Consider the following 25,505-nt stretch of genomic DNA (forward strand, 5'->3'; position numbering starts at 1 on the left):
ATCCTTAGCTTATGTATTAACTTTCTGTGTGTCACCTTATAGAATGCCTTTTAGAAATCCGGGATAACATCTAACCCATTACTTACATCCTCAAAAACTCTTAATATATTTGTCAAACAGGTATTCCCTTTGGTGAAACTGTGTTCACTTGTTCTGATCATACTATGCATTTTTAATAAATAGTGCGCTCCATGACTGCTCGCTACTAATCATTTTTGATACGTGAGACCTGTGAGATTTTCCTTGACATTATCTCATCTGAAAGTTACATCAATGACAAATGCAAGGCAATCACCCAACCTATCCTCCTAATTGAAGAAACAAGATTGGGCACTTATAAGTATGTAAAAGCTTTTTTTTACACTTCAACCTTATTCAGTTCATGTTGCATCAGCCCCTACAATTTACACTGTTAAGACCCAACAAGAGGTCTGAAGAAGAATTTCAAAAAACAGTTATTTGACTCCACTCGGGGGGGATACAGAGACAGACAGGGCCCAAAAATACCAACAGTTGCTGCCGTGCCAGTTTCCTAACACCATTCCCAATGCCAGCCATTTCATGGGAGACAGATTTGGAGGCTGGCAAAATCCACAAAGCAGACAGCCAATCAGGCTTACTGGGAGCCTGTTGGTCTCCAATTCCCTACCTAACAGGAGTGCAGTTCAACAGGCAGGAGGGCAGGCTGGGTACCAGCTCACCAGGTAGGCCTACAGGCCCTCCTGGCCTGCCTGGGTATGGGTGCAGACAAAGGCTACCCTATAAAGGGACTCCCCATCTCTCCAACCCTCTGACACCCAAGGTTCGACAGCCAGCATGCTGCACTTAAATGAACTAAGGACCTGCCCCTGTGCCAATGAAGGAAACACCTTTGTAAAAATCCCAGGTCAATGATCGTTTCCTGCGGAACAGTTCCCAACCCAGAAACAGTTCTGGTTCCAATCAGAGTGAAAATTCAACCCCATATTTTTATATGTACCTAAATGGTTTCTGGATATGCAAATCCACGGGCGTGATCCTCCCCAATGCTTCCCAAAGGTTAATTTGTGGCTGGTTTTTCAGGGAGTTTCCCATCGACTCTGCCGGCGATTTCTCCACCGCTATTCAATGAAACGTAGTCACTTTTTTGGGCCCTGGGGAGCTTCTCACTGAATTTTTTTTTAGAATTGGGGAGCTGGATTGGATTGGATTTGTTTATTGTCATGTGTACCAAGGTCCAGTGAAAAGTATTTTTCTGCGAGCAGCTTAACAGATCATTAAGTACATAGGAAGAAAAGGGAATAAAAGAAAATACATAATACACAAGGTATACAAGGTATACATAAGCACCGGCATCGGATGAAGTAGTGTTAATGAAGTCAGTCCATAAGAGGGTCATTTAGGAGTCTGGTAACAGCGGGGAAGAAGCTGTTTTCGAGTCTTCATGCGTGTTCCCAAACTTCTGTATCTCCTGCCTGATGGAAGAAGTTGGAAGAGTGAGTAAGCGGGTGGGAGGGGTCTTTGATTATGCTGCCTGCTTTTCCCTGGCAGCGGGAGGTGTAGATGGAGTCAATGTATGGGAGGCAGGTTTGTGTGATGGACTGGGCGGTGTTCACGACTCTCTGAAGTTTCTTGCGGTCCTGGGCCGAGCAGTTGACATACCAGGCTGTGATGCAGCCAGATAGGATGTTTTCTGTGGTGCATCTGTAAAAGTTGGCTGACAGAGGTGTGTACAGTACTTTGCTTCCTGAAGTCAGTCACCAGCTCTTTAGTTTTGCTGGTATTGAGGGAGATATTGTTGTCGCTGCACCACTCCACTAGTTTCTCTATCTCCCTCCTGTATTCTGACTCGTCATTATTCGAGATCCAGCCCACTATGGTCGTATCATCAGCAAATTTGTAGATGGAGCTGGAACCAAATTTTATCACGCAGTCGTGTGTGTACAGGGAGTAGAGTAGGGGGCTAGTTATGAAGGCTTCCGAGACCCCGGTGTTGAGGACTATTGTGGAGGAGGCGTTGTTGTTCATTCTTACTGATTGTGGTCTGTTGGTCAGAAAATCGAGGATCCAGTTGCCGAGTGTGGAGCCAAGTCCTAGCTTTTGGAGCTTTAATATGAGGTTGGCTGGATTATGGTGTTCAAGGTGGAGCTGTAGTCAATAAATAGGAGTCTGATGTAGGAATCCTTGTTGTCGAGATGCTCTAGAGAAGAGTGTAGGGCCAGGGAAATGGCGTCTGCTGTGGACCGGTTGCGACGGTGTGCGAATTGCAGTGGATCAAGGCATTTTGGGAGTATGGAGGTGATGTGCTTCATCATCAACCTCTCAAAGCACTTCATTACTACTGAGGTCAGGGCCACCGGACGGTAGTCATTGAGACACGTTGCCTGGTTCTTCTTTGGCACCGGTATGATGGTCGTCTTCTTGAAGCAGGTGAGGACCTCAGAGTGGAGTAGGGACAGCTTAACGATGTCCGCAAGTACCTCTGCCAGCTGGTCCGCGCATGCTCTGAGTGCACGACCAGGGATCCCGTCCGGACCCGTCGCCTTCCGAGGGTTCACTTTCAGGAAGGCCGATCTGACTTCGGAAGCTGTGATGGTGGGTATCGGTGAGATATGGGCTGCTGGGGCACTCAACAGCGGATTGTTGGTTACCTGCTCGAACTGAGCATAGAATGCGTTGAGCTGAACTCCAAGATCGGCCCACCATTTTTAAAGGGTGCCCCGATCTCTAAGTGATTGTGTGGATCCCCACCACCCCTGTAATGTCACCCCTACACACATGGACACTACCCCACACCCACAAGTAAGGGCACCCTGCTATTGGGCCCCTGGGGGTCTCCAAGCCTCCCCAAGCCCCCTTATTATACCCCCTCCCTTCCAGGATCCCCACCCATCACCCCATCAACTTCACAGAGGCCTCTACTTATCTGCCCTGCATTCTTCCATCCTTCAAACCCTCATTTCATGGGTATGCCCTCCCTCACCCCCTTGGCAGTGACACCCTGGCACTCGGGCACACTGGCATGCCACCCTGGCATTCTCCCAGTGCTCCTGCTGGCTTAGAAGTGCCATCCGGGCACCTTGGCAGTGTTGGGGTGGCAGTGTCAAGGTGCCAGCTGGGCAGTGCCAAGGTGCCCGCATTCCAGGGAGAGGGGCAGAGAGCCATTCTGCACTTGCACTGACTACCTAGGGGTCTCCGATGGCCTGGGAGACCCCCTGGGCACCATTCCGAATGTGGACCAGTACTGATCGGCGACCGGCTGCTGCAGGGAGGCTGAAGAATCGAAGGAGGTCAGTGGATCCCAGGCACATAGGTGTTAATTAGGTTTATGACCTACTTCTGCAAGCGTCATTTGGTCCTGCCCATTTGGGGTGGAGGTCCGACTCCGATGTCTCGCGGGACGTTGAAGAATACTGCGAGGCGTGCAGGCTGTCGGAAAGCTCGCTGGAAGCCTCTCCCGGGATTTTCCGGCTGCGTTGTGCTCTCGCTTGAGCGCAACGTGACCGGAAAATCTCGCCCCATGTCTCAAAAGGTACCAAAGTGTGTTAAGTTTAAGCATAAATTCGAGAGGGAGAAGTGGAGGAAATAAGTTTGGCAGGCATTTTATATCACCACGATAAGTGATCCAACAATCAAGAGAGTATAATTCTGGAGGAATATCTGCCCACTGGATCATCTTACAAAAATAACAAGAGGAAACATCCTTCAAATGCAAAAATAACCTTTTGATGGTGGGGTCTCTAGATGCATGCAAACATATTGCAAATAGAAAAATACCACCCACTGTTCTTTAACAAATGAAATTAGTAGCATGTTGTATTTATACCTATTCTAATTTTGAAGGTATGAACTGTCTTAATATTCTTCATTATGTTGTGCAAATTGCCTTTTGTTTCTTCTGACTGGCCAATTCTTAGAAAAACTCTTAAGTAATGACTCAGTAAGTTCACACAAACAGCTCAGCTCCAATATTGTTATTTTCACAAATGAATAATGTATTTACTTTATTGAATTCAAGCAACATTGTCCAAACACAAATTATAAAAGTTTTCACATGTGTTGTCAACTATGCCATCTTGATTCAACACTACACAGCAGGCCATAAACATATCTTCATCTGCACAATACCATTAATGGGGAAACACTGGATGAGATCCAAAAGCGGACATGGAGATTGTGATCCTTTCGTTCTGATATAGACAGCATGCAAAGCTCAGGGCTGTCTGCTAATTTAAATAACAGCAGTATGCATTCCAGCACTAAACTACTGACTGGCTACTGGCCTTTTCAGGGTACCCATCGTTATGCAACACTGGCACTTCTTAAAGATGCCGTTAACCCCTTCAAGCCAACTTTAACTCTTCAATGGGAGATGCATTCTGGCTGCAGCTGATGTGATACTGATTGTAGAAGTCATTTTGACAGGGAGAAAGGTAAAACATAATGGCACAACAGGATGGATAGCATGCTGCAAGGTTCTCCGAGCGGGATTCTCCCAGCCCCGCGCCGGGCCGGAGAATCCCCACAACTGCGCCATGCCTCCCCGACGCCGGCATGCGATTCTCCGCAGAGCGGAGAATTGGCACCATTGTTGCCGGTGTATTTGGCGCGGTGCCGGTCACAAACCGCTCTATGCGGCCGGGCCGCCAATTCTCTGGCCCGGATGGGCCGAGCAGCCACTCTAAAAAGGCAGAGTCTCTCCGGCGCCATCCACACCTGGTCGCAGTCGGCGGGAACTCTGCGCGCAGGGTCGGGGGGCAGTATGTGGGAGGGGGAGGGTGGCTCCGACCCTGGGGAGGGCCTCTGATGGAGACTGGCCGGCAATCGGGGCCCACTGATCGGCGGGCCGGCCTCTCGCTCCCCGGGCCTATTTTCTTACGCGCCGGCCCCTTAACTCCCATGCCATGTTGCATCGGGGCCAGCACGTTGAGGGAGGCCACTGCACATGCGCGGGTTGGCGCGGTGCAGTTTGTGCTGGGATGGGAGGCTGGAGCGGCGTGAACCACTCCAGCGCCATGCTGGTCCCCTGTAGGGGCCTGAATCGGTACTCCCAGCGGCCCGTACATGCTGTCGTTAAACGCGATGGTGTTTCCGACGGCATGGACACTCTGTCGCCGAATGGGAGAATCCATTTCAGCGCTGGAGGCTTTGGTGGAGGAGGTGAATAGGAGACTCTCCAAGTAGGCACTGAGAAAGCTATGGGAGTAGGTATTCAAGCAGTCAAGTCTCAAGGACCGGGACGCAGCACAGGAAGAGGGTGAAGGTGTTTACATTAAGTCAAGGTCAGTGAATGTATTTTCACATGCCATACCCTTACAAATGGACCACTAGCCCCATATACAGCCCCATTCACTATCCTTCCCTTCACTTACCAACCAACGTTTTTGATCAAGCATTAATCACAGCTCGCCATCATCATCTTTGCTTACCTTAACCTCATAGCTTCACTTTACACTCACTCTCATAGCTTCACCTCGCCCTCACAGCGTCACCTCACCCTCATGGATTCACCTCACTCTCACCCTCAGTGTATCACCTCACTCTCACCCTCAGAGCTTTACCTCACCCTCACAGTGCCACCTCACCCTCGTAGCTTCACCTCACTCTCACCTCAGAGCTTCACCTCATCCTCACACAGTCAACTCACTCTCACAGCTTCACATCACTCTCACTCTCACATGGTCACCTCACTCTCACAACTTCACCTCACTCCCACAGCTTCACATCACTCACCCTCAGAGCTTCACCTCATCCTCACAGGTTCACCTCACTCACCCTTTGAGCTTCCTCTCATTCGCCCTGGGATAACACGGACTGCAACTGGATGCAGTTGTGCTGGAAAGCAGACACCAAACTTAGACGTTGGTTCAATACAATTTATTGAACTTCTGTAACAGTGCACACAGCTTGCTGTGGGTTGACACTCTATTGCTCTAAGTGTACTAAGTATAACTAACTAGACCAGACTAACTCTGAGCCACGTGTAGAAGGTGCTAACTGATATATACACCCTGACTGTCATGACAGTTGTCACCAGTGGAAAGAGGCAGAATGCTGATGCATTGTGTGTTTTATAGTGGGAAACCCCCTTCTAGTATTCTGCCTGGTGATTGGTTGTGTTCTGTCCTGTGTGTTGATTGGCTGTACTGAGTGTCTGTCACTGCCTGTCTGTATCTCATTATGTGCGCGAGTGCATATTATGAGAATCCTCACAGCTTCACCTCATCCTATTGGCTTCACCTCACTCTCACCCTCACAGCTTCACCTCACTCTCACCCTCACAGCTTCACCTCATTCTCACAGCTTCACCTCCCTCGCACCCTCCCAGCTTCAGCTCACTTTAAACACTCATGGCATCACCTCATTCTCACTCTCATAGCTTCACCTCATTCTCAGCCACATAGAGTCATAGATTCATAGAAGTTTACAACATGAAAACAGGCCCTTCTGCCCAACTTGTCCATATCACCCAGTTTTTACCACTAAGCTGGTCCCAATTGGCCACATTTGGCCCACAACCCTCTATACTCATCTTTCCCATATAACTGTCTAAATGCTTTTTAAAAGACAAAATTGTACCCGCCTCGACTACTGCCTCTGGCTGGTCGTTCCAGACACTTACCACCCTGTGTGTGAAAAAATTGCCTCTCACCTTAAACTTATGCCTTCTAGTTTTAGACTCCCCTACCTTTAGGAAAAAATGTTGAATATCTACCTTATCTATGCCCCTCATTATTTCATAGACATCTATAAGATTCAACTCATTTATACACTCATGGCATCACCTCACCCTCACTCTCATAGCTTCACCTCACTCTCACCGTCGTAGCTTCATCATGCACTACTGCAACTCTAACCCACACACCTTGTTATTCAGCCCTGGCATACACATCACCCAAACTGGTTGCTCCACACTCATTGGCACACTTTTCTCTCTTTGTAACGCAGAGTAAATTCTCTAATTTGTTTATAAGGAGCATTTTAGCGTGGTCAATCCACCTACTCTGCACATCTTTTTGGGTTGTGGGGGTGAGATCCAGACAGACATGGGGAGAATGTGCAAACTCCCAAAGCAAAAGGGAAGGGAAGCCCATGATCCTCGAGGACTGTGGTAACTTTCTTTCATTACAGGTATCATGCTGTCAAATTTTGGAGGCAATGGGTTCACACCATCAATGGGTCCAGTTACAGTAGGGTCACTTCTCCGCCGGCGGGATTCAGTGTTCCGCCGGCAACGCCATCCGCAGATTTCCCAGTGGCGTGGGGTGGCCACAATGGGAAATCCCAATGCCCGGCGGTGGAAACGGAGAATCTCACTGCTGGCGACGGCGTGTTGGCGAGGAACACGCGTCTGGGGAGGAGGAGAACACAACTCCGTTATTGTCGCACCTAAGAAATACTCACTAGGTTTGGCAACAACTGTAGAGAGAGAGAAACTAAGTTATTATTCAAGTCAAACTATTTGACTATTTCTCTCTCCACAGATACTGTTCGACCTGCTGATAATTTCTGACACTTTGATCTGATTTTATTTACAGTACCAATAGTATTTTGCTTTCATCACACATTGTCTCATACGTTTTAATATTTAATTTATTTTCCTCAATTCACTAATGTCCCAAAGAAATTGGGAATCTCATTATGTACTCATTATGCTAATACAGGTATGAGGGAATAAAGGAAAAATTATATTTTGCATAGTGAGTATCAGAAGACCTTAAGATACAAAGAAACACCAGCTTTTCCAGCAGTGTGACACGTTCTGTGTGTTAGTCTCATATTAGCCCCACTATAATGGTTGACACAGTTTATTCAGTTTATAGCATTAATATATCCGAGCTGATGCACACAGATGTGAATGAATTAACAGCTTTTATTTGATGTGTACTGTAAAATATACAAAGGAAATCACATGTTAGCTTCAAATGCCAATATCTACCCATTTTTAGAGCTCACCTTTCACAGAAATGAAACAGCAGCCTGGTGCAATGATTTTTAACTCTATCTATCAGGAAAAATAATCATTATATTTCTGCCTCACTGATGGTTCCGCTTCATTATTTCCCCATCTATGTTCTCTCATCTGCTGCCTCCCAACTCAACACATTTTACATCAAGTCACATGTAATAGTGACAGCAAATAGAATCCCGAGTTCTCCAATGCCACTGCCAGTCATCCATGGGATGAGTTGGGTTCTACCAGGTTTGACCTGCTCTGCAATTGCAACATTTCACTACCTAGTCTAGCAACTAAAGGCCTGACCAAGGAATGCCAAACTCCAACCTACTGAAGATTTAGAATGTAGAATGCCAAACTAGTGAATCTTTAGCTGGATGACAATGCTCTATTGTAATCTATTAAGTTACTTTTAATCAGCAACATAGCCAAGACAAATTATTTACTTTCCAGAAAGTAACTTTTGTCTTAATTGTTATCTTAATTGAAAACAAACCCCTGAATTTGGAAATCTGAAAAATGTTCATGTACTATGTCTGCACCACAAATTCTACACCTCTTCAATCACATACTTAAGTGTATTATATTCAACCCCTTACAGATCCTTTTCACCTTCAGCAATTGCTCTGTTTTAAATGTAAGCAAACTATTTTGATCACACTATTATATATTTAAATATTCTAATTTGTAGCAGGAGTCTATATTTAGGTTTGAATTAGTGTCTTCCTTTTGCTGATGCTCATCCACATCTGTGCAGTGGTCATTTAGGAAGCAAATAACAAAGCTTCATTCACTTCATGCCATCTGGGTAGGGTGATGAGAGCAGAAATAAATAGCAGCTTTCAATCAACACAATAGGCATGTTGAGAGTTTCTGTTGCACAAGAATATATACAAGGCAATGACTTTCAATAGAAATAGGCAGGAATAGAGAAAAATAACACTTCCTCTTTGAAACATTTCCTTGTCAAACAAGGATCTCATTAACTAAAAAGTCAGACACATCAACAAATGTCAGAATAAAGTTGTTCTGATTTATCACTTACCTTGTCATCATCCTCACACGTCATCACATTGGAAAAGGGGATTTCAGCTTTGAACATCTTACGGCAGTGCATAAGTTGAACAAGTAAGTAACAGACTGTTTTAAATTTCATCCTCTTTGCTGGTTTTATGTCTGAGAGAATCAACCCAGGAAAAATCTGTCAAAAGGAGAAAATTCATCAATGCTCAATATAATTGTAACAATGTACTGCAGTTTTAAGACAGCAGAACATATACATTTAAATGTCTTCCATTCATCCGAGAGTTGGGTTCAAATCTAAGTCAAGTAAAAAGTAGAAGTCTCCTCCGTCGCTGCTGGATGTAAAGGTTTATAGTTAATTCTTCAGAAGACAAAACAAAAGTGCAAAAGGGATATTGGTAAGATGGGGAAAGGGTTAAAAAGTGGCAAATGGAATTCAATGTCACGAGGTGCGTGGTGATACGTTTTAATAAAATAAATATCAGCAGAAATTATACTCTGAATAGGATTAGGTTTGGGCTTTTGGAAAGCAGAAGATTTACGGAAATAGTTCACAAAACATTAAAGGTAACACTTCAGCTTCATAAGGCTGTGAAAATAAAATAAATCAAATTCTAGCTTTTATAACAGGAGGCATAAAATATAAAAACTAAAAGTTCATGATGAACTATATGAAACCTTACTAGGACCTCTACATGCACATTTATTGAGCTTCAGACCATAAGAAGGATGCTCAGACTTAATGAGAGGATAACATAGATGTATTTGGATGCTATCTGCTATCAAAGTAGCACATGAACAAAACAAAAGTATTATTTTTTGTTGCAACATCATGGGATATGGGTTAATAATAATAGAAGTGTTTGAAATTATGTTTGAAAACAATGAAAGGAAAGGGCAGGGTAGATAAAAGACTTACTAGTAGTTGATGAGTTAAAAATATGGGGCTGCAGCATCCAGCTAAATGTAAGATTTAGATCAGAGTTCAGCAGAAACCTCAAAGAATTGTGAGGCTGTAATATTCATTGCCAAGGTTAATATGAGGAAGGGACTGTCAACTTTCATGATTAGATTGGATAGTTCGATGAAGGAGAAAGGGGGGTTAAAGGATTATGAGAATAAGGTTAGTAATTGTGATTGGAACTATTTAGAGTAGAAGGTAAACACCAATCGGGCCTAAATGGACCGATTGGCCTATTACCTTTTTGGACTTGCTGTGTATTTCTTTGCATAACTTGAGCTGTCTCAACCCATTTTGTAATGAATACAAGCCCAAAGCACAGATCTATCCACAAGTCAATACTAATTGGCATCAAATTGGCAGACCTACCAAAAGATTCCCTTAGGTTAGTCGGTAAGCGAAATAGAAATGTCAGACTGGTGCTGGAGGAATTGCTCTTCAGATGCTTGGTGAAGATGCTAGATTAAGAGAGCTCTGCCACATAACTAGCCTATTCCATATTTGGCTTGTGAAAATGGAAAGATGTTCCATTCCCCAATGCCAACATTTACGAAGCTAAAAAACCCTCTCCTAACCCAGCTTCTGCACCTACTCTTCAATAGAAATTGAAATGTTTTTCTCAATGGTGTTGCACCACAGGAATCTCTGAATGCAAAATCGAGCGTTTCTCTATTGAATTCCCTACCTGAACCGCACCAAAAAATTTGATGTGCTGCGATAGCTCCCATTGGGTTAAAGGGACAATTGAAAGTGAACATCGTGCTTAAATGGTCTCCAGTCGGATTTCCCCACTCGGGGTTTACGGGTGACTAGGTTTCAAGAGGTCTGCGAAAAATAGTTTTTTGGCTCACACTATTTCACATATATATATTGTATTATATATCCTGGTGCAGTACGGTTGAAAACCTGGGTTAATATATGTATGTGACTGCTGCAGTAATGTTTTTAAATATCCTGGTTTAAAGGAAAGACAGACATTTTGGCTCCTGAACGTGCAATTAAAATGTCATAAAAGTAAGATCAAAATTCATTCCAATGGTGGAATGGTGGCACAGTGGTTAGCACTGCTGTGTCACAGCACCAGGGCCCGGGTTTGTTTCCAACCTCGGGTCACTGTCTGTGTGGAGTTTGTACATTCTGCATGTGTCTGTGCGGGTGTCCTCTGGGTCCTAGGTTTACTCCCACAGTCCAAACATGTGCAGATTAGGTGGATTGTTCATGCTAAATTGCCCATTAGTGTCCAAAAAGGTCAGGTAGGGTTGCAGGTATAGGATTGGGGTGTGGGATAGCTAAAATGCTCTTTCAGAGGGTTGGTGCAGACTTAATTGGCTGAATGGCCTCCTTTTGCACTTTACTGATTCTTTCATTCTTCTATGATGTATATTGTTTACCTGAATAGGACTAATAGAATTTCTTTACAGAAAGAAGGTTCCCTGGGGGGGGGGGTTGATAATTAGAGACATTTGTTTAGCCTTAGTAAGGTGATCATAACTCAGTTAATTGGTTAGAGATGCTGGATGCGAACAAACGGCCTCATCGCACCCGACTCGGTGACTTGATAAGGCTGTTAAATCGCGTGAGAGGCCTCATTGGGCGTGATCCATATTTACATATTTAAGTGAGTGCGACAGGCGCTGAGAAACATCCTGCTAAACTCGCCCAAAATGGATCTCTGTTTTTTTTCCCGTTAAATCGTGCCCGACGTAGTTAATGGGAGGAGCCGGAGCTAAAGCAGTTAGGTGTGGATATTTCAATTTTCAGTTTTGGCTCCAAAGCGAGCAGAGTAGCAGTTTCTGAAGAGTACAGCCAGGACATTATTCTGACAGGGTGTCAGGTCTCCCTCTTCAAGCAGACTCAAAAGATCTCTATCCAATGTTTGGCAAGTAATCCTGGGTTGGATTCTCCGTCCCCCGTTGGGTGGGAGAATCGCCGGGGGCGGCGTGAATCCCGCCCCGCCGTCTCCCGAAGTCTCCGGCACCAGAGATTCGGCGGGGGCGGGAATCCCGCCGCGCCGGTCGGCGGCCCCCCCCCCCCGGCGATTCTCCGGCCCGCGATGGGCCGAAGTCCTGCTGCTGTCATGCCGGTCCCGCCAGCGGGAATCAAAACACCTCCCTTACTGGCGGGATTGGCGGCACGGGCGGGCTCCAGGGTCCTGGGGGGGTCGGGGCGATCTGGCCCCGGAGGGTGCCCCCACGGTGGCCTGGCCCGCGATCGGGGCCCACCAATCGGCGAGCGGGCCTGTGCCGAGGGGGCACTCTTTTCCTTCCACGTTGGCCATAGCCTTCACGATGGCGGACGCGGAAGTGACTCCCTTCCCTGCGCATGCACGGGGATGACGTCAGCAGCCGCTGACGCTCCGGCGCATGCGCGGACTTCCGCCGGCCGAAGTCCCTTCGGCCCCGGCTGGCATGGCGCCAAAGGCCTCCCATGCCAGCCGACAGGACGGGAACCACTCCGGCGCTGGCCTAGCCCCTGAAGGTTAGGGCTTGGTCCCTAAAGGTGCGGAGAAATCCACACCTTTGGGGCGGCCCAACGGCGGAGTGGTTCACACCACTCCATCCCGCCGGGGCCCCCCACCCCGCTGGGTAGGGGAGATTCCCGGCCCCTGTGTTTGCTACCTTTAGTTAAAAGTAGGTTTTGACTGAAGATGGAGTTGCTTGAGTAGAGAATACAAGACAGTGTTAGTGTTTCATTTGATCGTTTAACTGGCAATTTCTGTATGCTGTTAAATTTAGTTTAATTCTGTGTAAATATTAAAGTTTGTTATAATATACAATATACCGATTTATGTGTGGAGTTACTCATGGAGCGAAGTATCCTTCACAGTCATACAAATTAAATAAAGTAATGGGGTTATTGTTTGATATCCTAGCAACTGTTGGGGTCTGATCCAAGATCGTAATACGCCTGCCTAGCATAATCTCCCATCAGTGACTGGCAGTGATGTTCTTTGTACCTGTATTTATGGTGGGACAGCGGAGTTGTGGAGTAACACTGTAATCAATAAAGATTAAGAATGACAAGTGCAGGGCCTACAAGTCGGAAGTGTCTGAACCTGCATATTTAGTTCAAACAGCAGCTCAAGCAGGCTGAGCCTGGGTTGTGCACAAATTTCCTGCATCATATCTGTTGACTTGCACAAATGATTCTGGCCTCTCATAACTGACTGACGCTGGTGAGAGGTCTGCACAGCCCCTCTGCATCCAATTTGTCCAACATAGACAGAGATGTGCTCACCCTCACTCAGGCACTGATTGCAGCTGAGAGGTGAACACACAGGAACAGTTATAGAGCCTGGAGTGTACAAGAGGCAGAAGTAAAAGGAGAAATTAATTCCTATGTGAAATGTTGAATTGCACAAATATTTGTGAATTGATGACACTGTAGCGGTGGAGGGTCTACTGTCAAGCTGACCTCAACACATATTGCATGTTGCTGTATCACACTTAGCGTGTGTTACGAGGATTCACTTCAAGCAACAACAACTTATATTTATATTGTACTTGTAACATAATAAAAGATTCCAAGGTGCTTGACAGGAGTATTATGAAACAAATTGTAGCACTTCAGCTGAGGCAGCTGAAGGCACGGCCTCCAATGGAAATATTAAAATGGGGGATGCATGAGAGGTCAGAACTAGACAAACATAAATATCTCAGAGGATTGTGGAGGAGTTACAGAAATAGAGAGGGGCAAGGCCAAGGAAGGATTTGAAAACACAGATGACAATTTAAAAATAAAGACATTGATGACCATGAGCCAGTGTAGGTCAGTGACCAGAGGGATAATCAGGCAACAGAACTTGTCGGGGCCTCATGGTAGCATGGTGGTTAGCATCAATGCTTCACAGCTCCAGGGTCCCAGGTTCGATTCCCGGCTGGGTCACTGTCTGTGTGGAGTCTGCACGTCCTCCCCGTGTGTGCGTGGGTTTCCTCCGGGTGCTCCGGTTTCCTCCCACAGTCCAAAGATGTGCGGGTTAGGTGGATTGGCCATGCTAAATTGCCCGTAGTGTAAGGTTAATGGGGGGATTGTTGGGTTACGGGTATACGGGTTACGTGGGTTTAAGTAGGGTGATCATTGCTCGGCACAACATCGAGGGCCGAAGGGCCTGTTCTGTGCTGTACTGTTCTAATTCTAAAAAAAAACTTGCTGAAAGTTAAAAGGACAGCAACGTTTTGGATGACCTCAAATTTGCAGAGTGTAGAATGTGGTAGACCACCTAGCAATCAAGCCCTGAGGTACCCAAGGTATCAATGAGGCTTTCAGCAGCAGACAAGCTTAGACAGGTGTAAAGGGCAATGTTACAAAGCTGCAAATCAGTGGTCTTAGCGATGAATTGAATATGCTTTAAAAAATTTCAGCAAGGGCAGCACGGTGGCGCAGTGAGTAACACTGCAGCCTCACGACGCCGAGGTCTCAGGTTCGATCCCGGCTCTGGGTCACTGTCCTTGTGGAGTTCGCACATTCTCCCCGTGTTTGCGTGCATTTCACCCTCACAACCCAAAGATGTGCAGGATAGGTGGATTGGCCGCGCTAAATTCCCCTTAATTGGAAAAATGAATTGGGAACTCTAAATTTATTTATTTTTAATTTCAGCAGATGATGTGTTTATTTTCTTGCTTGCATTTTCTTATACTTCGGTTGGGTTTCTCACCAAATTCATTTCAACTGTTTCATGCAAACAATCTAACGATTAACATTTTTTTTTAAAAAAGCCTTTCAGAACTTTGATACTTCTTCCTAACTTTTGAAATATGGTGCTGATAATTTAATCACTTTCTTCCCCAGTTTTTTTTCCAATTAAGGAGCAATTTAGCGTGGCCATCCACCTACCCTACACATCTTTGGGTGGTGGGTGTGAGAGCCACGCAGACATGGGGAGAATGTGCAAACTCCACACGGAGAGTGACCCGGGGCCACGATCAAACACGGGTCCTGGCCCCCATGAGGCAGGAGTCTAACCACGGTGCCACCGTGCCACCCATTTAATATATTAGGGTTGGGCTGGAAAATCCCATCCAATGAAATGAAATGAAATGAAATGAATGAATGAAAAATAAAATGAAAATCTCTTATTGTCACAAGTAGGCTTCAAATGAAGTTACTGTGAAAAGCCCCGAGTCGCCACATTCCGGCGCGGCTGGTACGGGAATTGAACCGTGCTGCTGGCTTGCCTTGGTCTGCTTTCAAAGCCAACGATTTAGCCCTGTGCTAAACCAGCCCCTTGTTGTGGTTTCCTTGTTGTGGTTTTCCACAAAGTTATGGTGATTATAGATGAGGCTAGCCATTTGTTACGCCTTAATTCAATCATCCATGTTTCACATTTCGTAAATAAAATAATAATAATCATCTTGTCAAGGACAATTAGTGATGGGAAATAAATGCTCACCTTACCAGCAATGCGCACATAAAAAAATTAATAATCTATCAGTTTAATTGTGTAACTAATTTTTATTTAAACATTTGTGTTGCAGGAGTTTTGTAATTTTTTTAGAACATGGGAGTGAGTGGGCAGGGGGGATAAAAGCAAAACCCAGCTATACCCCAGCTTCACAAAATAAAAGCATAAACTAAACAGGCCCATTGTATAAGGAGGTAGTAGAGTAGGGATAAGAAAGAAATTATTTTTAGATTAAGTTACGCATTACATCTTCTGCTTAACATGTGACATAAGTTCACATTCTCGAAACGCACAAAGGTTTTCATTTGCAATTTTCCGGTAAGTTGGAACTGAAAGTACATGCACACTCAAATATCTCAAAGGGAAGGTTTATTATTATTATTGTATTCATTAAAATAATAAAAGGAAAATCAGGCTGTAATTTTAGAGACATGTAATTGGATTGGTCTGACTTTGTGATATTAATTGTGCCCAATCACCAATTATGCCTGAATGGAGACACATGGGGCGCGATTCTCCACAAATGCGGATTGTCGTAAAGGCTGCCGTGAAACTGGCCGTGTTTCACGGCAGCCTCCGCGCCCCCTCCCGGGACCCGATTCTCCCCCCCGGTCAGGGCTAGCAGCGCGGCCCCGTGAAGCACGGCATCGCGGGCTTAGCGACCGTCGCTAAGCCCGCGCGCCAAGCGTCACGGCGGCTGACGCGCACGAAGACGGCTCCAACCCGCGCATGACGTCATCACGCATATGCGTCAAACCCGCGTATGCACGGGCCGTCATGCCCCTCAGCCGCCCCGCGGACTGATCCTGCGGGGCGGCGGAGGAACAAAGAGTGTGCGGGTATCGGACCTGCTGCCCACGATCGGTGCCCACCGATCGCGGGCCCATGCCACCCTTGGCACGGCCGTGGTGCGGCCGTGCCAATCGGTGCCATGGTTGTCCGGGACGGCACTTTGCGGCTGTTTTCACGAATGGTGAGAGCAGGTGTGTTTGCGTTCGTGAAAACGGCCGTAAAGGCCTGGGAACTCGGCCCATCGGCCAGGGGAGAATCGCTGTTCGCCGTAAAAAACGGGGGGGGGGGAGAATAGCGGGAGGTCGGGAAAAATGTCAGGAAGGCCCTCCCGCTATTCTCTGACCCGTCGTGGGCAGCGGAGAATCGCGCCCATGAAATTCTCCCCACCATTTAGAAAAAGATTCATTAGCAGGCAATAGGTGAAATTAAATTTGACGCAGATCAAAGGAGTACTAGATTTTCATCCCTTCACAATCAAATACAGATGGTCTCTGCCATGGCACTATCATTGCTAAATAATGAACCTTGACCTCTGAGTGACTGATATCAAGAGATATTGGGGGGTGGGGGATATTCTGCCCTTTTTCGGTGGGCAGGAATGGAGGTGCGAGCAAAGAATCAACGGGGAGTCCCAACACAGAATCATAGAATTTACGGAATTAACAGTGCAGAAGGAAGCCATTCGGCCCATCAAGTCTGCACCAGCTCTTGGAAAGAGCACCCTACCCAAGGTTAACACCTCCACCCTATCCTTGTAACCCCACCCAACACTAAGGGCAATTTTGGACACTAAGGGCAATTTATCATGACCAATCCACCTAACCTGCACATCTTTGGACTGTGGGAGGAAATCGGAGCACCCGGAGGAAACCCACGCAGACCCGGGGAGGAGGTGCAGACTCCGCACAGACAGTGACCCAAGCTGGAATCGAACCTGGGAAGCACTTGTGCTACCCACAATGCTACCGTTCTTCCCATCTTTCATGCCGGCATGATTTCCCTACTCAATTGTCCCTGCCCCGCGCCAGTGACATAACAGGGCTCCTGCCGTGGGAACCCCATTATTTTTTTAATTTATTTTTTTATAAATTTAGAGTACCCAATTCATTTTTTCCAATTAAGGGGCAATTTAGCGTGGCCAATCCACCTACCTTGCACATCTTTGGGTTGTGGGGGCGAAACCCACGCAAACACGAGGAGAATGTGCAAACTCCACACGGACAGTGACCCAGAGCCGGTATCGAACCTGGGACCTCAGCGCTGTGAGGCAACAGGGCTAACCCACTGCACCACAGTGCTGCCCCGGGAACCCCATTATAATACACAACCATATACTTAGTGGGCATCCCTGCTTTATCACCTCACCATGTAGGCAAGTTCCCCCCCTCATTCTGGCAGAATTTACAATAGGTTTTGTGAAACTGGGAACTGGTGAACAAAACTCGGGGCAGTGATGGGAGGTTCCGGGTGTTTCGTGGTATGGGGGCAGTCGATGGTGGTTGGTTAGGATCGCCCTGTTTCCTGGGGTCCTTGGGTATTTTTACATCAGGACATCCCCCTACCTATTTTTGTGTCATCATCAAATTCAGCAACAATAGATGCAGTCTCTTCATCCAAGTCATTGATATAGATTGTTATTAGTTGAAGCGGCCCTCCACCAAATACAGCTTGCCAAGCTGAAAAAGAGCCATTTATCCCTACTTTCTTTTTCCTAACCATTCCTTTATACATGCTAATATGTTACCCCAACCATGAGCTCTTATTTTGTGCAGTAGTCTTTGATGTTGCATTCTAACAAATGCCTTTTGGAAATCCAGGTACGCCACATCTGCAGGTTCTCCTTAATCCACGTTGTTTGTAACTTCATTAAAGAGCTCTTATAAATGAGTGAAACATTTTTTCCTTTTCAAAACATCTGCCTGACTGCATGTTGATTTTCTAAGTGCCCTGTCATAAGTTCCTTAATAACAGATTCTAATATTTTCCCTTTGATAGATGAAAGGCTGAAGCAATGAAGGGATTCATGTGATTTGCTCTGAATAGTGCCCAACAAGGAGCTTGGGATGTTTGGTTGTTACAGATTAAAGTGAGGCCAAGATTATTTTACTGGGAAGGGGTCCGAGATGTTCACACCTGTGGACAATGGCAGGAACATCTGTACAGATCATGAGTAGACTGTAGTTCTCAAAGTCTCATATGTTATAAATGGTTATGTGTTTAAAAATGTATTTAATTTTAAGATAGAGGGTGGCATTCTATGGACCCCCAGCCATGTGTTTCTCAGTGGGGCACTGTTTGCTGGCAGCTGGATTCTGTCTTCCCGCCACTAGTCAATGGAATTTCTCATTGAAGCCAGCCCCCACCGCTGGGAAACCCATGGGAAAGATGGGGTGGAGCTGCGCTGCCGACGGCAAAAGTGAATCGCAATAGCCGTAGAATTCTGACCAGAATGTCATTCAGGGTCTAAAAGATATGTAATTCACATCCCTACCTAGATACAAGACCTATGTGATTCACACTGCCATGAATATGGCCATTGAGAGGAAGATGAAGTCATTATAGGAGTGTGTTGCATGTTTTCCTAGCATATACCGGATCCTTACAGACAGTCAGTCTGCAAGAATCTGAGAGAGCAAGAGAGTAGAAAGATAAAAGCAGCTCGACCCACACCTTAAGCAGAGAAAATACTGCTGGTCACCATGCAATACGAATGTGGAAGCTCACACTTAGGTTGAAGAGCCCAAGTTTGTGATGATTTTAATGAGACTGGGAGAATTTTCTGGCTTGGCTGGAGGGAAGAACTTCCAGTTCATGCACCACCTTCTAAGACAGCCTGTTATTAGGAAATACCCAGCTGGAAAGCGAAGAGAAAGAAAGTGCACAGGAGCTTAGAATCAGTTTGGAGTGGTTGTGGAGAATAAAATGTCCACTTAAGAGATCCTGTGAAGTACAACTGTAATGTGGCATTTTTGGACATGTGAACAGTTAACTAGGGGAAGTTACTTTCTGTAGTTTAAAGTACAAGTTGCTTCCAAAAATAGGTTTAGCCAATCTTATTTTCAATTCCTCTGTTGCAGTAAAAGTCTGAGCACGTGAAATTCTGTCTTGTAATCCTTTCAGTCAGTCACTGGAAGTTCAAATTTCTTCTTAAAAGTTTTGGTCCGGCAAAGTTTGTAATTATGTCCCTTTGCAAACCCTCACTTTTTGTCAGGGATAATTGGTGGTGCAGGTAGACACAGGAGAGGGGGAGAGAAAAAAAATCTTTTTTAAATTGCATTTTCAAAAGTGTACATTTATATATATATATTTTGAAAAGCCATTATACTTTTTGATTGCCCATCACTTGTGCGAACAATGGATTAATGTACCCAGCCTTCTTGGTGTGATTGGATTTATGCTGGGAACAATGCAAGATAAAGGGTTGATGCAGTTTATTTGTTTGGGAATGTGGAGAAGGAAGGACAGACATCACGTTTTCTGGGATTGCTGTTCTGCAAGGTTAATTTGCTAAACTGGGAGTAATTTCTAAAAATCACCTTTAACCCACACAAACAAGGTGTGGAAAAATGAATTTTGATTGCAGGCAAATTTTGGTATGACCTATTTGGCAATATTTGAATCACAAATTGTAGTCACGGTATTTTTCTTTTGGACGGGCGAAAACATTGGTCTAAGCAGCTCACTTTTCCAAGCCTCCTATTAATTTAATGATTCAGGAAATAATTGCCCTCCAACATCTTTCTCAACATGAATTCATCCAGTCCTGAAAGCCTGTTATTTTCTGTTCTACCAAGCCCACTGGTAATCTATTATACAATTGCATCACCCTCTTATTAAAAACTAAAGTTGCCGGAATTTTCTATTCCTTTTGACACAAAATTTTGGAACTGTTTTACTTTGTCCCTGAAACCTGTGCTTGACAGGCTATTTCTGAATCCAAATTATTTTAATTCATAACAATCTAGAAATGTTCTCAATAGAAGAGATAATCTTGCTGAGAATCTGAGCCCTTACATTCATGAATTATCCTTGTATCCTTCTTATAGTATTCCTCCAATATACTATATCCTCCTCATATTCTGGAAGGCAGTACCCGAGACAGAACCTCACCAATATCAGGTACAGATTCAGCATGGCAAAGTTTACCAGTATCTGCTGTCACTATGAAATACTTAACAAGATATTAACTCCTCTCATGTACTTGTGAGTACAGTATGGATGGTATAAGAAAATGTAACAACCATAATAAACAACCACATGGCTCAAAACAATTTCATTTCATATCTACACTGCTATTACATTTAATGTGATAATTGTCTGTGCATAGGACAGTTAACGCGACTTTTGAATATCTGAACACAAAAATAATCAATGACCTTCCCTGGATCTTCAGGTCAGAAGTGGCTGACAATTGCATAATATTCAGTTCCAATCGCAACTTCTATGGCAATGACCATCACCAACAAGAGAGTATCTAACTAACCCCCTTGACAATCAACAGCACCCACCATCAATATTCTGGGGTAACCACTGACCAAGCACTTAAATGGATCAGACATATAAATACTGCGATTGTAATAAAAGGTCACGGTTTGGACATTCTGCAGTGAGTGACTCGTCCTCTAATTCTCCAAAGCCTGCCTACCATACACAGGACATAAGTTGGGAGTGTGATTGAATAACTTTAATTTCCCTTGGTAATGTAATTTCAACAACACTCAAGAAGCTTGATACCATGCAAGCCAAAGCAACCTACTTGATTGCTGGCCATACACCACATTAAAGATTCACTTACTCCACCACTGACACATCCTGATTACAGAATGTTTCAGTTACAAGATGACTGCACCAAGGTTACTGAGGCCGTACCTCGCAACCCTGCAAACTCTACCACAGGGGTGGGCAAACTACGGCCCGCGGGCCGCATGCGGCCCGCCAAAGGTCTTTATGCGGCCCACCAAGATCAAGTCATTAAAAAAAAAAAATTTTTTTTAAAAGAAAGGTTAATGGGGTTGGGTTACTGGTATAGGGTGGATACGTTGACTTGAGTAGGGTGATCATTGCTCGGCACAACATGTGTTTCATGTGAAGTTTCTACTTTAAAATATTAATTAATAAAAATTAATTGCTTTTTTTTCTTTAAACTGAGTTACTTTGTTTTTCAAATAAATGTGTTTCATGTAAAGTTTCTACTTTAAAATATTAATTAATAAAAATTAATTGCTTTTTTTTTCTTTAAAAACCTTTTATTTTGGCTATTTTAAATATTAATTATTTTACTTAATATACTATGCGGCCCTTTAAAATTGTGAATTTCTGAATGTGGCCCTTGCACGGAAAAGTTTGCCCACCCCTGCTCTACCACCTAGCAAGACAAGAGCAGCAGATGCAAGGGAACCTGACCACCAGTAAGAGCAGCACAGTGACACGGTGAATAGCACTGCTGCCTCACAGCGCCAGTGACCAGGGTTCGATTCCAGCCTTGGGTGACTGTGTGGAATTTTCACTTTCTCCCTGTGTCTATGTGCGTTTCCTTTGGGTGCTCCGGTTTCCTCTCACAGTCAAAAGATGTCCAGGTTAGGTGAATTGGCCATGGTAATTGCACCTTAATGTCCAACGATATGACGATTAGGTGGGTTTACGAGGATGGGGTGGGGGAGTGCGCTAGATTGGGTGATCTGTTGGTGCAGACTCAATGGGCCAAATTGCCTCTTTTTGCACGGGAGGGATTCTATGGAAGTTCTGCAGCAAGTAACAGACCATCCTGACATGGGAGGTATACTGCTGTTCTTTCATCATCAATGGATCAAATTCCTGGAAATTTCTTCTTCACATCACTGTGGGAGTACCGTGACCACATGGACTGCAGTGGTTCACAAAGGCAGCACATCATCATCTTCAAGGGAAATGAAGAGTGTGCAATAAATGATGACCTTGCCAGCAACAGCTACATCTTCTGAATTACAAAAAATGAGATTTTGTGTGGTGACAGTCCTATCATAGAGCAGAGATCAAAAGGAAGGAAAAATGAAACTTTTGAGCCAGTATCCCGTTAAATTGTTTTGGAAGGACACTACAATGTTGAAATAAACTGCAGCAGCCCGTGTTCTTGGCAAAGTAACCTGTCTAGTATTGCTTCAATTCACATTGTAAGATGCATTATGCATTTCTCAGCGTATAGTAAGCACATTGTGGATACTCACCAGATGGGTGTATTGTATGCTATTTTCTGGAAAAGAATATTGATTTACATAATTTCTATGGGCGAAAGCTTCTGATTGTTGAGGAAACAGCCACTTTCAATTATGCACATTACCAGCAGATGAACAAATGATGATATGTGGTGTGTAGGGATGACTGATAGAATTGGATCAACAACTTGATTTATATAATATTTCTATCGTAAAACATCCCAACGCACTTTACAGGTACTTAAATGAAATTTGACTCTGAGCCGCATGAGATATTAGGACAGGTGACCATAAGCTTGGTCAAAGATGTAGATTGGGATTTTCCGTTTAAGAGACGACGTCGGGACTGAATGGCCGGTGTTCCACAGTCCCGATGGGGGTGTGACTGCTGGAGCAATTCACGACATGCTGATAGGCAGCAGTCACGCCATGTGGAACTAGTGCCATTCCAATGCATGCCAGCGTGTGATTGGCTGAAGTTGGGAATGGCACTGGAGAGCCTGACCAACTACAGCTGCATATGAGCACTCCTCTCCAACTCACTCACTGCAGCCAAGAAGATGGCACCCCGGAGAGCAGCCCCAAGGTTTGCGGACGCAGAGCTGGAGATTTTGCTGGATGCCATGGGGGAGAGGTGGGGCATCCTGTTCCCCAGGGTGGGAAGGATGTCAACCAGGTCTGGGAAGAGGTGGACCCCATTGCGAGGACCAAACAGGAGTGCCGTCAGACACTGCACAACCTCGTCAGGGAGGCACTGGTGAGTCACCAGCTCCGTGCCCCTTGAACCACCCCCACCCCACACCCATCATTCTCTCCCCCCCCCCCCCCCCCCCCCCCATACAACCCTCGCCAGGTGGACTGGGAAACAAGTGCTGGATATGGATAGGAAACCCCCTCCCAGGCCAACCTTTGTGAGTCACCACCACCACACCCCAGGCACCAATCCCACCTCACTCCCATAACCCACCCCCCCTCCTAGAAGGGGTTCAAACCCGACCCACTGGCAATCCTTATGGACCCAACCTTACACCACATGCCAACACCCATATTGCCCACCATGGCCAGGTATTCTTCACACACAGGCCACTAGTTGCGAACTCCTGTGCTGCCCGCGTCCGAGCGTCTCATACTGTGCGATATCTGGTCCCCCAAGACAAGGTGGCCACGACTGCCAGGAACAGGAGAAGACCAGAGAGGGCCCATTGGACCTGCGGCCCACACTGTCACAGTGCAGGGGCGGTGGACCAGGTCGGTGGGGTGGGAGAGCGGGCAGTCAAAAAGGCACAAGTGGAAATGGGACAACCAAATGAGCCCCCAGTGCATTGCAATGTCCCTATGGCAGGTGAGTCACCCCTCCCCCCACACCACACCTGCCATGCATCTTGTCTTGATCCTGTAGGGTAACCTCCGCTGAGGAGGGACCATCTGGGGTCCCTCGCCCCAGCCGCAACCCCGCAACACCCCAGAGCACCTGCCTAGGGACGACACCGACATTTTGTTACTGCTGCCACCGGAACCTTCCACCATCACAGAGACACTCATCTTGGTTGGACATTTTAGTAAAGAGACTCCTGGGAGACTCTCTGGTGTGCATGACACACTTGCTGCAATACATGCTGCGATACATCAGGTGGAGGTAGGAACCTCCAAGGGGCCAGGCAGTTGGATGGAGCCCGGCCCCAGGGGCTATCTGCCGTCCAGATAGGGCTCAGGCTTCTGGAGAGGGCAGTCCTATCAATGTTGGAGATGCACACACAGAGCCGGGGACTACATGAGGGGGTGTCAGCAACCATTCACCGGCTGCAGGTGCAGTTGGAGATGTCCAACAGCCTGGAGGAGCAGAGGTGGTGCCGACAATGCGTGCTATCCAGACCAACACCGCAAGGGTGGCATCTGTGGTGGAAGCCTTGGGTGCAAGGGTCTCGACCATGGGTCAGGATGTCCAAGGCCTGGGCACAGTGTGTGGGCGGTGGCTGAGGCACAGGACAGTTCAGCAATGTCACAGGCAGCCATGTACCAGGGTCACATGGACATTGTGGTGGCACTCCAGAGCGTGGCCCAGTCACAACGAGCCACGGATCAAGGCATTGAGAACATTGGCCTGCCACTGGCTGACCTAAGCCAGTCACAGGGGGACCTGGCATGGTCAATGAGTAATGTGGCATTGCCCCAGAGGGACGTGGTGCAGTCCCAGAGGGACATGGCAGAGTCCCTCTGCTCCATGGCCGCGAGCATTGAGACTCTAGTTGAGACGAGAGCAGGCCTCCAAGACCGGAAGTGCTAGGTGACGGCGGATCCCCTGGCCGCACCCCTGTGCCAGGGAGTAGCCCGGGGCCATCGGGCACCTGAGGGAGGAGGAGGTAATGGGCCCTGTGCTGGTGACTCCCAGAGGGGAGGTGCTGGAACACCACAGTGCCTCAGAATCCCGTTTCCACTTGTCCCTGACGCATTTGATGGGCAGTGGGCAGAACCGGATTGCACCTGTGACACCCGGAAGACTGCTGGGCTCATCCTGGCCGGGTCACTCCAGAGGACCCAGGTCACAGGTGGGATACGCAGCAGACAGCCTCCACATCTGATGCAGCGCCCAGGGGCACACCTAAATGTTGCATTGTGACACGCAAGATTAGTAAGGGAGGTGGCAGTTAAGTTGGCAGGGGTGCAGCACATAGGATAGCATTAAGGGCAAGGACACAAATAAGCACCTGTTCACCGACTTTCCAAACTGCCTCAGTCCTCTATCCAAGTGTATGAGGGATGGTGTGTGGGAGGCCAGGGATATGGGGTGCGGGTGCGGGTTTTGGAGGACAACACGGGCCAGTGCCCCGGGGCAGTCGGGGGACTCACCCGGGGCCACCGAAGGAGTCTGCAGGGAACTGAAACAGAGAGGCAGGGGCGTCATGTGGTAGGGCCTACCCAGTGAGTGATCTATCACCGCTCACCACCTCCAGAACCCATCCCCACCACTGCACCTGCTGAATGTGGGCCCATGCAATTGAATGGATGGCATGCATGCAGGGATCTGTCCTGGGCGGACAATGGAACGTGACACCTGGACAAGAGTCAGACACTGTCAAATGATACAGAGCACCAGAGCTCATCACACTGCGGGCCGTCATCCTCCATCCATGAACCATACCCGCTTATACTACTATTCCAGGACCAAAAGCCTGCGCAGCATCACTGGACGCCTAAGGTTAC

General features: G+C 46.5%; 1 protein-coding gene across 1 annotated transcript in view; it reads right to left on the bottom strand.

Annotated features, from left to right (window-relative positions):
- Positions 1-25,505, bottom strand: part of LOC119966299 (adenylate cyclase type 1-like) — a 419,500-nt gene that overhangs the window by 139,056 nt on the left and 254,939 nt on the right. The window contains 1 exon segment of the mRNA XM_038797774.1: positions 8,982-9,137. Within this exon segment, the coding sequence (XP_038653702.1) occupies positions 8,982-9,137 (156 nt within the window).

Source organism: Scyliorhinus canicula, chromosome 5 (assembly GCF_902713615.1).
Source record: "Scyliorhinus canicula chromosome 5, sScyCan1.1, whole genome shotgun sequence".
Taxonomy (NCBI): Eukaryota; Metazoa; Chordata; class Chondrichthyes; order Carcharhiniformes; family Scyliorhinidae; genus Scyliorhinus; species Scyliorhinus canicula.